At 41.4% G+C, this 16,235-nt stretch overlaps 1 protein-coding gene across 1 annotated transcript; it reads right to left on the bottom strand.

Moving 5' to 3' along the window:
* Window positions 1-15,048: 15,048 nt before the first annotated feature.
* LOC142177140 (uncharacterized) lies at window positions 15,049-16,235 on the bottom strand. Its single transcript, XM_075245605.1, has 2 exons — window positions 15,675-16,235; window positions 15,049-15,567 (listed from the first exon to the last, which is right to left on the bottom strand). The coding sequence occupies exons 1-2, from the start codon at window positions 16,233-16,235 to the stop codon at window positions 15,049-15,051; spliced, it is 1,080 nt and encodes a 359-aa protein (XP_075101706.1).

Raw genomic sequence — 16,235 nt, 5'->3', positions numbered from 1 at the left:
AGGTTGGTGTTGTTTTCATGTATATGGTGCAATGTGGTGTTATCTATATGTTGTTAGGATTGATTTATGATATTCTTTGACAGGTGGATATGTCCAATTACAAGGAAAACTCTGTCAAAATTTATGGAATATTTGGGGAGTTAGTCAAATATGAGATTTAGGAATGTGAATAAAGATCTAAGTCATATTTGGTGTTTTGTGGCTTTCCCTAACCCTCATTCGAGGATGAATGATCCTAAGTGGGGGAGAATGTAAGGCCCAGTAAACTTTTGCCAGGAAATTTAACGTTTCGTGGTGTCGAGGTTGTCACGCCCCGACCTGGAAGCGAGACTGACCCGGTGCCTCAACTAACCTAGTATACCAAATTGAGACTAAGGGACTCTGAACACATAATGTCATACTTTGGCCATGGGGCCACCTTGCAAGACAATTTGCGAAGCAAAATATCAAATTGAATGGAAACTAGCGCTAACTAAACATCAATATAAAGCTAGGCTGAAAAGGCCGTCATAGCTACTACAGCTGACAAACCACCAAATTATACATACGAGGCCTACAAACCCAACATACTGCACTAACCAACAGGATATGTCTACAAGCCTCTACTGATAGATATATTGTGATCGGAACCTAGACCCGATAACTCCGATAACATATATACAGATATACATAAGATGTACACAAAAACTCTAGACCTGGCAACTCCGAAAGACGTGGAGCTTACCGATCAGGCTGAACTCTGGAAACACCTATTGAGGAGGTATACCCGTCTGTCTATCTGAACCTGCATGCATGAAATGTAGCATCCCCAGAAAAGGGACGTCAGTACAAAATAATGTACCGAGTATATAAGGCGATAACATAACTGAAAGTTGAAACTGAACTGATAATATAATAACTGAAAGTAATTGGGAGTCAAAGATGATCTGGAGATATACTTACCTGTTGATACTGACTCAACTCCTTCAATATAGTAAGTAAGATAATTGTCCGGCCTTATAAGGCTCGGTATATATAACTGCTCTGCCGTAGTAGGCTCGCTCATAGGCGCTCGGCCATACTAGGCTATGTATCTCGACCATGCTGGGCTCGCTCATAGGCGCTCGGCCACAGTAGGCTCGGTATATAACTTTCCATCTGATCAGAGGTTGCCCAATAGGGGCCTGCCCATCGATTATAACTCGATGGTAATGAAAATACTGTAATACTGTATATATAGGCTTGCTGCTCTCTTGACTGGAAGAAGACAATACTAAATTGAATATAGAGTCTCGATAAGGAATAATATTGTAACTTATGAGACTAGAATAGTGTGAATAAATTCATGAATATGAACTTCTCTTTTTTGTCTCATTACTAACACATGTAGCTACGAGATCATGCCAAAATGAAGGAAGGATTAGCCTTAACATACCTTATCACAATCTTTCCAATCACCAAGTTGAACTCACGTCTTCGCACCTTAATCTACAAGAATGATAATAATACTATCGTTAAGTTACGAAAGTTACAACTATCGCACAACGAACGACAAACTTATTTTGTATTAAAACGGGCAGCATCTCCCCTATAATTCTTACTTCCTCCAAATTCAAGATAACACCAACAACACCAAAAACAACAATAACAACATATATACATTATTTTCCAACCTTATGCAGACCACACAATACTACAAAACAGCCCAACACACCCCAATCTCTTCATACACAAAACGACCACCGTAGTAGTGTCAACAACCCGAAAATGTTACGACGAACGACCAGCCAACCACCCTACATTTATATGGTGTTTCTACACCCCTTTCCTCCTCCAAAACTCCACAAAACAGTAGTAAAACACGCAGCTCAACAGCAACACAAAACAGTCCACAAAACAGTCCGCTACAAGTGAATAACTCGAACTCAGGGCTTCCGATCACCGTCCCGTGAGTTCTCACAAGTATAGAACGACTTACCATGAATTTATAGAAGAAAAATTGGATGAAAGAGAGCAGTAAACTCACCTTATTTGTTGGATAACTCAGCTCCTATCTTGGTTCTTCAAACTCTAGGTTTTACCTCCAATTAGAACTTGAAAGGGAGAGAAAATCAATTAGGGTTTGTGGGAAATTTTTGGGAGGATTCTTTGTAGAGCTTATGTCTGGTTATTATGCTCTATTTTAAGTCTAATATATGAAGAAAATAGGCCCTTAAAAGGCCTCTTTGGACGACCCGAAATGGCCCATTTTTTGGGCTCTCATTTAAGCAAGTAGGTGACACACCTACTTGTCACCTAGCAGCTTGTGCAGTATCACAAAAATGCCCATATCTCTCTACTCCGATGTCGTATTGACAAACGGTTTAATGCGTTGGAAAATAGACTCATAGATATTTAATTTTATGGGTGGAACACCCCATAACTCTAAGTATATTGGGAGAAAATTGCAGTTACATTTGACCCAAAGTTTCAGTAAAACTTATGAATGTAACTTGTGATGACTTTCATCGACTTTTGTTCCACAACTCGCTTGACTTCAAAACATAACACACGGATGTCATACGACTAATATAAATCATAACATAATCTCCTTATCATATTAATCGCCCTAGTCTCACCCCAAAGGTACATGTTATAACATTTCCAACTTGTCGACTTTCGACGAAATATTGTTTTATTTAATTGCTTTAGCTTCTGAACTGTCCAACCCTCTTTATACTTGTTGTTCATGATCTTCAATATTTGTAACCTCAGAGGTAACATGATTAACTTACTTTATATACTTTTAAATATTATCTCATTTTTTGTCCTACATTAGTTTGCTTACGACGCATTTTTACGTACAAAAATATAAGGTGTAACATCACTCCCCCCTTGGGAACATTCGTCCTCGAATGTTTACTCTTAGAGACTTTGGAAAATTTTGCCAGAGTATCCTTTGTACACTAGGTTAAAAGCAACTTGCACGCAGCCAGAAAACATACTATGCATGCCACACATGGCCAATCTTTATAAATAGCAGCAATTTGCCTCACCGACCGTAAATCATAAATATTGAAAGTGAAAAATAAAAGCTTACCTGATGACCTGCTTAGCCTACATAGAGCTATGTTGTAGCGTCCCATCTCGAACCATATCTTCAGTTTGAAATAGGTGGGGGTATTTAGACTTTATTTCTCCCTCTGATTCCCACGTCATCTCTTCTATATTGTTGCTCCTCCATAAAACCTTCACGGAAGCTACCTCCTTATTTCGTAGCTTGCGGATTTGTCGGTCTAGGATGGCAACTAGAATTTCCTCGTATGACAAATCCTCTGTAATCTGTACATCATCCGTGGGCACCACTCGGGTAGGATCGCCAATGCACTTCCGTAGCATAGATACGTGAAAAACCGGATGGACAGACTCCAATTCTGAGGGCAACTCTAACTCATAAGCTACTTGGCCCACTCTCCGAATGATCCTATAAGGCCCAATATACCGTGGGCTAAGCTTTCCTTTCTTGCCAAACCTCATCACGCCCTTCATAGGTGATACCTTTAAGAATACCCAGTCATTAATCCTGAACTCTAAGTCTCGTCGCCGCACGTCAGAATATGACTTCTGACGACTCTGAGCTGTCAACAGTCGCTCCCGGATAAGCTTTACTTTCTCTATGGCCTGTTGAACCAAGTCTAGCCCATATAACCCAGATTCCCCAACATCAAACCACCCTATAGGAGATCTGCACTTACGCCCATACAAAGCCTCGTACGGAGCCATCTGAATACTGGAGTGGTAACTGTTATTATATGCAAACTCGACAAGAGGTAGATGTTCATCCCAACTTCTTTTAAAATCTAACACACATGCTCGTAACATATCCTCGAGCGTCTGAATTGTGTGCTCGGCTTGTCCATCAGTCTGTGGATGAAAAGCTGTGCTGAGATTCACCTGAGTCCCTAGACCTCTCTGAAATGACCTCCAAAAATGTGCTGTAAATTGAGCCCCACGGTCAGATATAATAGATACTGGTACTCCGTGTAGCCGCACTATCTCCTTAATATATAACTTTGCATAATCTTCTACTGTATATGTAGATCTGACAGGTAGAAAATGAGTTGATTTAGTGAGCCTATCAACTATCACCCATATAGAATCGAACTTACGATGAGAACGAGGTAAACCCGTAACAAAGTCCATGTTTATCGCCTCCCATTTCCATGTCGGGATCTCTATAGTCTGCATTAGCCCTCCGGGCTTCTGATGCTCTACCTTCACTTGCTGGCAACTAGTACATTGGGCGACAAACTCAGCAATGTTCTTCTTCATATCGTTCCATCAGTACATATCCTTAATGTCATGATACATCTTCGTCGATCCAGGATGGATGGAATACCATGAATAATGTGCCTCTGACATAATCTTGTCTTGTAGCCCTGCTACATCTGGAACACACAAACGACCCATGTATCTGAGAACCCTATCTCCCTTGAGCTCTAACAATGGCTTCTTCTACTGCGGAACTCGCTCTCTCAACTCGACCAACTTTGGGTCCTCGTACTGCCTTTCCTTGACTTCAGCTATGAGGGATGATTTTGCAGTGTTTTGGAGTACAACTCCACCATCCTCAGAATCTACTAACGGAACCCCCAACGAAGCCAATTGATGAATCTCTCTAGCTAATTGTCTTTTCTCGGGCTCTACATGTGCTAAGCTACCCATAGATCGGCGACTTAAGGCATCTGCTACAACATTAGCTTTCCCTGGATGGTAGAGAATGTTAACATCGTAATCTTTCAATAACTCAAGCCATCGCCTCTGTCGCAAATTCAACTCTTTCTGCTTGAAGATATATTGTAGGCTTTTATGATCAGTAAATACATCAACATGAACACCATATAAATAATGCCGCCATATCTTAAGTGCATGGACAACCGCAGCTAACTCGAGGTCGTGGGTCGGATAATTCCTCTCGTGCTTCCTCAACTGCCTTGAAGCATACGCAATTACCTTCCCATGTTGCATCAGGACACATCCTAACCCGACACCTGATGCATCACAATACACGGCATAACCCTCTAGACCCTCTGGAAGTGTTAGAACTGGAGCTGAGGTCAACCTGTTCTTAAGCTCTTGGAAACTCCGCTCGCAAGCCTCTGTCCATTGAAACTTAGTTTCTTTCTGTGTCAACTTCGTCAATGGTGCCGAAAGGGAAGAAAAACCCTCTACGAACCTCCGATAGTATCCTGCTAAGCCTAGAAAGCTATGAACCTCTGTCGGAGTGGTAGGTCTAGGCCAAGATTTCACGGCCTCAATTTTCTGAGTGTCCACCTTTATACCTTCATCTGATACAATATGCCCCAAGAATGCTACAGACTTCAACCAGAACTCACATTTAGAAAACTTAGCATACAACTTACGATCACGGAGGGTTTGGAGTACCGCTCGCAGGTGGTCCGCATGCTCATCCTCTGAACGGGAATAAACCAGAATATCATCAATAAATACTATCACGAACAGATCTAAAAATGGCCGGAATAGGCTATTCATCAAGTCCATAAATATGGCGGGTGCATTAGTCAACCCGAAGGACATGACAAGGAACTCGAAGTGGCCATATCGGGTCCTGAAGGCTGTCTTTGGAATATCTTTTCCCGAACTCGGACCTGGTGGTACCCCGACCTCAAATCTATCTTTGAAAAGCATCTAGCCCCTGCAACTGATCAAACAAGTCATCGATCCTTGGAAGTGGATACTTATTCTTAATAGTTACCTTGTTCAGCTGCCTATAATCGATACACATCCTCAGCGAGCCGTCTTTCTTCCGCACAAATAGTACCGGTGCACCCCAAGGTGAGGTACTGGGCCTAATGTAACCTTTCTCCAGCAAATCTTTTAACTGCTCCTTCAACTCCTTCAATTCGGCAGGTGCCATTCTATACGGAGGGATGGATATTGGTTGAGTTCCTGGAAGCAAATCGATGCTAAAATCAATCTCTCGCTCTGGAGGAATACCTGGAAGTTCATCTGGAAACACATCTGCATACTCATTGACTACGGGAATAGATTGAAGTGTAGATATCTCAGCATCTGCATCTCTAACTCGCACAATATGATAAATGCACCCTTTTGCGATCATTTTCCTCGCCTTCAGATAGGAAATAAACCTACCTCTGGGTGTTGCTATATTACCTACCCATTCAAGGACTGGCTCACCCGAAAAATGAAATCTGACTGCCTTTGCTCGGCAATCAACTGTGGCATAGCAAGCTGCCAACCAGTCCATGCCCATGATAGCATCAAAATCCATCATCTCTAGCTCAACTAGGTCAGCTGAGGTCTGACGACTACAAATTGTCACCGTACAACCTCGGTAAACCCGTCTAGCAATAATCGATTCTCCGACCGGTGTAGATACCACAAAAGGATCACTTAGTATTTCAGGCACTATACCAAACTTCCTCGCGACAAATGGGGTAATATACGATAAAGTAGATCCTGGGTCTATCAAAGCATAAGCATCGTGAGAGCAAATGGTTAATATACCTGTCACAACGTCTGGTGAAGACTCCTGGTCCTGTCGACCCGCTAAAGCATAGATACGGTTCTGATTACCACTTGAACCGGAACCTCTACCTCTGCCCCGACCTCTACCAGCTGAAGACTGAGACTCGCGCCCTGAAGGATGCACGGACATAGATGATCCTGTTGCTGAACTCGCTGGTTGTGCCATTCCCCCCGAATCTCTATTTGGGCAATCTCGCATCATATGCCCCGGACGCCCACATGTATAACAAGCATCGGAACCTGCTCGGCATTGGCCCAAGTATCCTCTACCACAGATGTCACACCGTGGAGGAAATGACCATATCTGCGCAGATCCTCGTTGTCGCTGCAAACCCGACGCCCGTGAGCTCTCACCTGGTCCTGACTGAGTATAGCGGTCATACCTGTAACCCTGTAACTGAGGTGGCGGAGGCCTAGGTGGCCGTCTGAAGTACTGGGTCCTATAACTACCCTGAGATTGCTCCTGAGACCTAGGAAATCTCATCCTCTTACGTTGCCCTTGCTCAGCCCTCTCTGTACCCTGCTGCCGACGCCTACCCCTTTCTATATTCTGGGCGAATGCCTGAATCTGGGAGATATCCATACTATCCTGCAATGCAGCGGTGGCACATGCCTCGGTTAACTCTGGGGCTAACCCTGCTATAAACCTGTGAATCCTGTCCCGCATAGTAGCAACTATGGATGGTGCATATCTGGCCAATGAGTCAAAACGGAGATTATACTCTCGAACACTCATATTACCCTGCTTGAGGGATAGAAACTGATCGACTCGAGCCTGTCGGATCTCCCGTGGTAAGTACTTGTCAAGGAAGGCATCTGAAAAATTCTCCCAAATAGCTGGAGGTGCATCACGTCCCCTGGACCTCTCCCATCCCTCGTACCAAAGGATGGCTATATCTCGGAGTCAAAAAGCTGCTAGCTCAACTGCCTCTTTCTCTGTGGCATGCATAACACGAAAGATCCTGTGAAGCTGATCTATGAAATCCCGCGGGTCCTCCCTCTGATCTGTCCCCGTGAACTCTGGGGGACTCAAAGCAATAAACTCTCGGACCCTTGAACTCCCAGACCCCTCAAAAGTTCCTGCACTAGCTGATGCCCTAGCCTGTTGCTGGGTAGCTACCAACTGTGTCAACAAATGCACCGCACTTCTCAAGTCCTGATCTAATGGAAGTGGAGGGGGAACTGGATGTGCGGTTTTCCTAGGAATCTCCGTAGTTGGTGGAGGAGCCGGTAATGGCTGAGTAGGGGTCTCACCTTGAGCCTCAGACTGGGCCCCATCTACTGGGGATACCCTGCTGGTCCCCTCACCTACTGCTGTATCTCCCCTCTGGCTAGCCGTAGTCTTCCTAGTCACCGTCATCTGTGCATGCAAATACCAACACATAAGTTTAATTCAAATTTCCTATAACTCAGTTCTGTAGCACGATTTAGATTTCAAAGAAGGGTAACCAACTCCTAAATGCCCTGTAGTGCCCAGCTTATATAATGTGGTGCATAACACATCTATAAACAAGACCCTACTAGACACGGCTTGTAGACTCCCTAGGACAGAACTGCTCTGATACCAAATTTGTCACGCCCCGACCTGGAAGCGAGACTGGCACCCGGTGCCTCAACTAACCTAGTGTACCAAATTGAGACTAAGGGACTCTGAACACATAATCTCATACTTTGGCCATGGGGCCACCTTGCAAGACAATTTGCGAAGCAAAATATAAAATTGAATGGAAACTAGCGCTAACTAAACATCAATATAAAGCTAGGCTGAAAAGGCCGTCATAGCTACTACAGCTGACAAACCACCAAATTATACATACGAGGCCTACAAACCCAACATACTGCACTAACCAACAAGATATGTCTACAAGCCTCTACTGATAGATGTACTATGATCGGAACAGGGCCCCGACCTACCCATAACATATATACAGATATACATAAGATGTACACAAAAACTCTAGACCAGGCAACTCCGAAAGACGTGGAGCTTACCGATCAGGCTGAACTCTGGAAACACCTACTGAGGAGGTATACCCGTCTGTCTATCTGAACCTGTATGCATGAAATGCAGCGTCCCCAGAAAAGGGACATCAGTACAAAATAATGTACCAAGTATATAAGGCGATAACATAACTGAAAGTTGAAACTGAACTGATAATATAATAACTGAAAGTAATTGGGAGTCAAAGATGAATTGGAGATATACTTACCTGTTGATACTGACTCAACTCCTTCAATATAGTAAGTAAGATAATTGTCCGGCCTTATAAGGCTCGGTATATATAACTGCTCTGCCGTAGTAGGCTCGCTCATAGGCGCTCGGCCATACTAGGCTATGTATCTCGACCATGCTGGGCTCGCTCATAGGCGCTCGACCACAGTAGGCTCGGTATATAACTTTCCATCTGATCAGAGGTTGCCCAATAGGGGCCTGCCCATCGATTATAACTCGATGGTAATGAAAATACTGTAATACTGTATATATAGGCTTGCTGCTCTCTTGACTGGAAGAAGACAATACTAAATTGAATATAGAGTCTCGATAAGGAATAATATTGTAACTTATGAGACTAGAATAGTGTGAATAAATTCATGAATATGAACTTCTCTTTTTGTCTCATTATTAACACATGTAGCTACGAGATCATGCCAAAATGAAGGAAGGCTTAGCCTTAACATACCTTATCACAATCTTTCCAATCACCAAGTTGAACTCACCTCTTCGCACCTTAATCTACAAGAATGATAATAATACTATCGTTAAGTTACGAAAGTTACAACTATCGCACAACGAACGACAAACTTATTTTGTATTAAAACGGGCAGTATCTCCCCTATAATTCTTACTTCCTCCAAATTCAAGATAACACCAACAACACCAAAAACAACAATAACAACATATATACATTATTTTCCAACCTTATGCACACCACACAATACTACAAAACAGCCCAACACACCCCAATCTCTTCATACACAAAACGACCACCGTAGTAGTGTCAACAACCCGAAAATGTTATGACGAATGACCAGCCAACCACCCTACATTTATATGGTGTTTATACACCCCCTTCCTCCTCCAAAACTCCACAAAATAGTAGTAAAACACGCAGCTCAACAGCAACACAAAACAGTCCGCTACAAGTAAATAACTCGAACTCACGGCTTCCGATCACCGTCCCGTGAGTTCTCACAAGTATAGAACGACTTACCATGAATTTATAGAAGAAAAACTGGATGAAAGAGAGCAGTAAACTCACCTTATTTGTTGGATAACTCAGCTCCTATCTTGGTTCTTCAAACTCTAGGTTTTACCTCCAATTAGAACTTGAAAGGGAGAGAAAATCAATTAGGGTTTGTGGGAAATTTTTGGGAGGATTCTTTGCAGAGCTTATGTCTGATTATTATGCTCTATTTTAAGTCTAATATATGAAGAAAATAGGCCCTTAAAAGGCCTCTTTGGACGACCCGAAATGGCCCATTTTTTGGGCTCTCATTTAAGCAAGTAGGTGACACACCTACTTGTCACCTAGCAGCTTGTGCAGTATCACAAAAATGCCCATATCTCTCTACTCCGATGTCGTATTGACAAACGGTTTAATGCGTTGGAAAATAGACTCATAGATCTTTAATTTTATGGTGGAACACCCCATAACTCTAAGTATATTGGGAGAAAATTGCAGTTACATTTGACCCAAAGTTTCAGTAAAACTTATGAATGTAACTTGTGATGACTTTCATCGACTTTTGTTCCACAACTCGCTTGACTTCAAAACATAACACACGGATGTCATACGACTAATATAAATCATAACATAATCTCCTTATCATGTTAATCACCCTAGTCTCACCCCAAAGGTACATGTTATAACATTTCCAACTTGTCGACTTTCGACGAAATATTGTTTTATTTAATTGCTTTAGCTTCTGAACTGTCCAACCCTCTTTGTACTTGTTGTTCATGATCTTCAATATTTGTAACCTCAGAGGTAAAATGATTAACTTACTTTATATACTTTTTAATATTATCTCATTTTTGGTCCTACATTAGTTTGCTTACGACGCATTTTTACGTACAAAAATATAGGGTGTAACAGAGGTAGTCTAATGGGTTTGAGGATTGTAGAAAACGAGCCACAATACGAACCTTTTGGGTAGAAGAATGCACTAAAGTGTTGATGGTAATTTTTGGCAGAAGAAGGCGATTCTGCGGTCAATTTCGCGACCGCAAAATGGTTTCGCGGACTGCATAAGTATCGCAAAGTGGAGTAGAGAATGGGAAAATTTTGAAAAATAGTTCTGCTGGCCGCATAATCATTTTTGCTTGACGCAGAAAAATTTTGTTGCCCACATAATCATTCTGCTGGCAACATAATCGATTCTGCTGCCCACATAATGATTCTACTACAACAAAGTTGCACCACATAATTGACTTCGGGGATCATTTTTGGAAAATTTCTTATCCGACCATATTTTGATATAAGGCCTTAGGGGGTCATTTTATAAGGAAAATCTAATTTTTTAGAGAGAGGAGAGAGTATTTTAGAGAGAGAAGGAGAATACCTAGCACGTTAATCATCCATTCTTGCCCCAATCATCAAGAATCAAGGAAGCCAATCACACGATCTTCATTTAAGAGGTAAGGTTATACTCCCTAGCCCTAAATTTCGGGATTCGGACTAAAACTAGGTCATGGGAAATATGATTCTTAGGTGTGGGAGGTACTCTTTGTGTATGAATGTACCCATAAGGGTGGTAGTGAGGTTTTCGAACTAAATTGGGTGAATTATTTGTTGTGGGATGGAAGGATTCCACCATAGAAACCTTGTAGTGTAATTTGCACACCTAATGCTTGATGAAATGCCTAAGTAAGCTGAAACCATGAATCTCTCCCTAATTATGGTTCACTATTGTTATGTTTCTAAATAGATTGAAGTTGCTAGGATATCTGGAACATTGTAGTAATGTAAGTAAAGCTCAAGAAAGGTATGTTGGCTAAACTATTCTCTTAAAATTGAATCCCACGATGTTGTTGTAAGTCCCGGGTTGTTCATTATAAATTGACTATTCCGAATAAGCTTTGTGCCGAAAGAGAGATGTTTAATATGTGTTCCGAATGGTCTTATCATGTTATGTTATCCTTCGGGAATGTGTTCAAAGTATGGGTTGTGTATTAAAATGTTATTGCTTTGAGTCGGGTTTCAAATGAACGTTATGATGCCAAATTGTGTGAGAAAAACTCGATGTGCTTAAGACTCTTAATTATTCATATGTGTACCTAAGGTCTTGAATAGAAATACCTTGTTGTTGATAACCCATAAAGATAATGGAAAGTGAAAGAAGTGGGTTGGAGATATAAAGTGTGTTTACCAAGCCAATAATGAAAGTTATATTTGTGGCCAATGGTGCCAATGAAATGAAATGATGTGAGAAAGGTTATGAAATGAGCCTTGATTCAAATGCTCCAAATTGACTTCGAAAATAGATTTGCCTAAAAGCTTATGTGCTCAAGTCATGCCCAAATGTGGCTGTTTTAACTAATGTTATGCTTTGTAAGTATTTTCAATGTGTTATAAGCTCCTACCTCCTCATGAGTAAAGGCTATGATGTTCCTAATTGTGATCCTATGGACGGGCTATGAAACACATAGGTGTATTGTATATGCGATCCTATGGACGGTCTATGAAACACATAGATGTATTGAATCCTATGGACGGTCTATGAAACACATAGGTGTATTGTATATGTGATCCTATGGACGGTCTATGAAATGAATAGGTGTATTAATCCTATGGATGGTCTATGAAGTGCATAGGTGTACTGTGTATGGAATCCTATGGACGGTCTATGAAACACATAGGTGTATTGTGTATAGAATCCTATGGACGGTCTATGAAACACATAGGTGTATTATGTATGGAATCCTATGGATGGTCTATGAAATGCATAGGTGTATTGTGTATGAATTGTATAGGTGTACTGTATGAATAAACACTATGGACGGTCTATGAGACGCATAGGTGTATAATATGATATGTGAACACTATGGACGGTCTATGAGATGCATGGGTATATAATATAATATGTGAACACTATGGACGATCTATGAAACACATATGTGTATAGTATGGGTGAACACTATGGACGGTCTATGAAACACATAGGTGCATAGAAAGAGAGGGCTATGGACGGTCTAGTAAGAGTCATAGAAAACACAAACCACGGGTTCCACTTTCATTGCCCTTGTTTGTACATGTTGTTACATTTACAATATATTTTGTATCCTACAGATAATTCATATTGCTCAATTGATCCCAAAAGAAGTTCATAATGGTGTAAGTATAATAAGAGTTGAAATGTCATTTTCTTTAAGCAACTATACCACTCGGCAGCACTTGCCTAGTGGCTAATATATAAATAAAATCCCAAAATGGCTCCAACGCTTACAAGATGTCCAAACCAAAATAGAGGTTGCATGAAGCTACTAGCTATTAAAAAGATAGAAAAGCTAAAATCTAATGAACTAGCTATTACAACATAATAAGTTGAAGCTTCATTCTCCTATCAGTGTGTGTGAATCCAATTGTCATTGGCAAATACCAAGCATCACTTATGAAGCTCTCACCAGGCGCCAGGGTATACTGTCCATAAGCTAAAATAAATTTCAAACATCTCCACTACAGAGTTGAAGCTAGCATAGTCTTCCAAGTGTAGCTACTATATGATCTCCATATGCAGTGGACTGATTTTGTCCAAGTATTAATCATGTGCTCACTCATCAAAATTAATGTGTAGAAGAGGAGCCTGGCTTTAGGCAGGCTTTGCAAGGAAAAAGCCAGGCTTGAGCTGGCTTTAGGCAGGCTTTGCAAGGCAAAAGCGAGGCTTGAGCTGGCTTTAGGCAAGCTTTGCAGGACAAAAGCCAGGCTTGAGCTGGCTTTAGGCAGGCTTTGCAAGGCAAAAGCCAGGCATGAGTTGGCTTTAGGCCGGCTTTGCAAGGCAAAAGCCAGGAATGAGTTGGCTTTAAGCAAGCTTTGCAAGGCGAAGGCCAGGCTTTGAAACTGTGCCTTTTTGTAATCTTGTAAGCTCAGATCCTTCCCTACTAGAACCTTTAATGTAGACATCATTCTAAACATTACTAAACCATCTTCAGATTGAGCATGAAAGCATGCTAATACCACTGAGGAATGATTCAACAATCTCCAGAAATACCATATGATGGGTTCAGCATTTTCCTTAGCATTTGGACATATCAGAAGTAGGATAAATTATACCATCCCACATAGGACAATGCTAATACCATTGAAAAATACCTTCATAGCATACTGAATGTGACAAAGAGACATGCAGGTTTGTGTAGAGTCCAATCCTGTGAAGCCATCAGTTTGGGGTTCTTCTCTTTGCTATCCTAACCCTAAGGTTAGGTGATTGTGATTTTTCTAGATTGATCAACCTCCTCCCTACACTAGACAGTTTAGAGAATGAATGAAACTCAGATGTACCTGCAAAAGAAAACACAATGTTAGCTATAAAATCCGCCACTGAGTTTCCTTCTCTGAGCACAGGTTGAAAGATCACATTGAAGTTGTCCTTCATCTCTATAATTTTCTTCACATCCTATGCAATTACCCATGGAGGAACCCATTCCCTTTCTATCACCTTCTTCATCACCAATGAATCAGTCTCCAATATGAGAGGGTGAAGATCATGCTACACACAGTATTCCAATCCTTGAAGAATAGCCTTAGCTTCAGCTACCACATTAGTTGTCACTTCCAGGTCTACTGCCTTAGCATACACCACATCACCTTCATCATCCCTCACACAAAAGCCTAGGGAGCTAGGTCCAGGATTACCCTTTGAGGCTCCATCAGTATTACATTTGTACCAACCATGAAAAGGAAGCTGTAATGTTACTCTTGTAGTGATCAATATAGGTTTATATCCTTCAAAGTATTGAATCATGTCTGGCCATAACAATGGAATATTAGGCATCCAAGCATACCTCACCTTTGCCAATTGATGCAATGTCCTATTTATTTTATGAATCACCCTATTTGTGGACACTGAACCCCCATGTTTACTTGCATTTCTTCTCTTCCAAAGCTCCCAAGTGATGATAGTTGGTACTGCTTAAAATAGTGGCTTTAATTTTGGACAACACTGAGTATACCACCAATGCCTTATAATCTGCTTCAATTGAATCAATTGCACAGTAATTCCAGCAGCCCCCATGAACAAGTTCCATACCTTATAGGCAGTAGGACTTGTGACAAATATATGCTCAATGGATTTATCTTGGGGCTGCTGACAACACCAACACCTAGACATCACCATTTGCCCTTGCCTCCTCCACATGTCATCAGGGGCTATTTTCTACCTCCACAATCTCCACAAGAAGAAGGATATCTTGAATGGCAAACCTTTAATCCACATTAACTTGAATTCCTGATTAGGATCAGTCCTATGCTTTAATATTTGCGAAGCACTGCTAACATTGAACTTGCCTGAAGGAGTTGGCATCTAGTAAGGCCTATCCCAATATCCCTCATTTCTTTCATAATTCACATTTAGCCTTATATGTTCTGCAATTTCCTCATTGAAAGTTTGATCTAGCAGCTGATCATCCAATGCTTCCCCTTTCCACAGTTCTGCCATCTCCTGAAGATCTTCATTGATTTGAAAGTCTTCAGGTAATACGTGATAAAGTGCACCAAATCCAGTCCAAAGTTCATGCCAAATATTAGTGGTTCCACTCTTCAATTCCCATACGATCTCATGTTCTACTTCTTCCCTAGCATTTAGCATTTGTCTCCAAACATGAGACCCTCCCCTAAAATGCACCATTATTGGTAGCTCCTTCTTGCAATACTTATTCCACATGAAATTAGACCAAAAAGATTTTCTGGTCCGAAACCTCCACCATAGTTTAGCAAACAGTGCACTTGAGACATCATGTAAGGACCTAAAACCTAGTCCCCCTTCCTCTTTAGGAAGGCAAAGATTTTGCCATGAAGCCCAGTGTCTGCTTCTCCCTTCTTCCTTTGTGCTCCAAAAGAACCTAGCAAAAGTCATATGTAGATGCTCCAGGATGTTATTTGGTGGATCAAGGACTGATAACATGTGAACTGGCATACTTTGCAACATACTAGAAATGATGTTGCCTTTCCTCCAAATGACACCAACTTTCCTTTCCATGAATGCAATTTAGCCTTCACCTTCTTGATAAGATCCTTATAATAGTCCTTCCTCCTTCTAGTGTAAAACATAGGACGCCCTAGATATGTGAAGGGGAATTTACCTCTTGCAAATCCTTTAATAGATCCATCTTCCTGAAATAATCCATTAGCAACCTTTGAATGCATGTAGCATGAACTCTTATCTTTGTTGATCATTTGACTTGATATCTTCTCATAGTTCCCCAACACTGCCATAATCTTGCTCAAGGAGGGAGGATGAGAAGATGCAAAGATTATCGTATCATCAACATATGCCAAGTGGTTTAAAGGATCAGACCACTTAGGCATTCCAAATCCCACAAATGACTTGTCTTCGGGTAATATGTGATAAAGTGCACCCAATCCAGTCCAAAGTCCACGCCAAATATTAGTGGTTCCACTCATCAATTCCCATACGATCTCATGTTCTACTTCTTCCTTAGTATTCGGCTTTTGTGTCCAAACATGAGACCCTCCCCTAAAAGGCACCAT

This window comes from Nicotiana tabacum, chromosome 23 (assembly GCF_000715075.1).
Source record: "Nicotiana tabacum cultivar K326 chromosome 23, ASM71507v2, whole genome shotgun sequence".
Taxonomy (NCBI): domain Eukaryota; kingdom Viridiplantae; phylum Streptophyta; class Magnoliopsida; order Solanales; family Solanaceae; genus Nicotiana; species Nicotiana tabacum.
The sequence above is the reverse complement of the archived record's forward strand: the minus strand, read 5'-3'. Positions and strand labels throughout refer to the sequence as shown.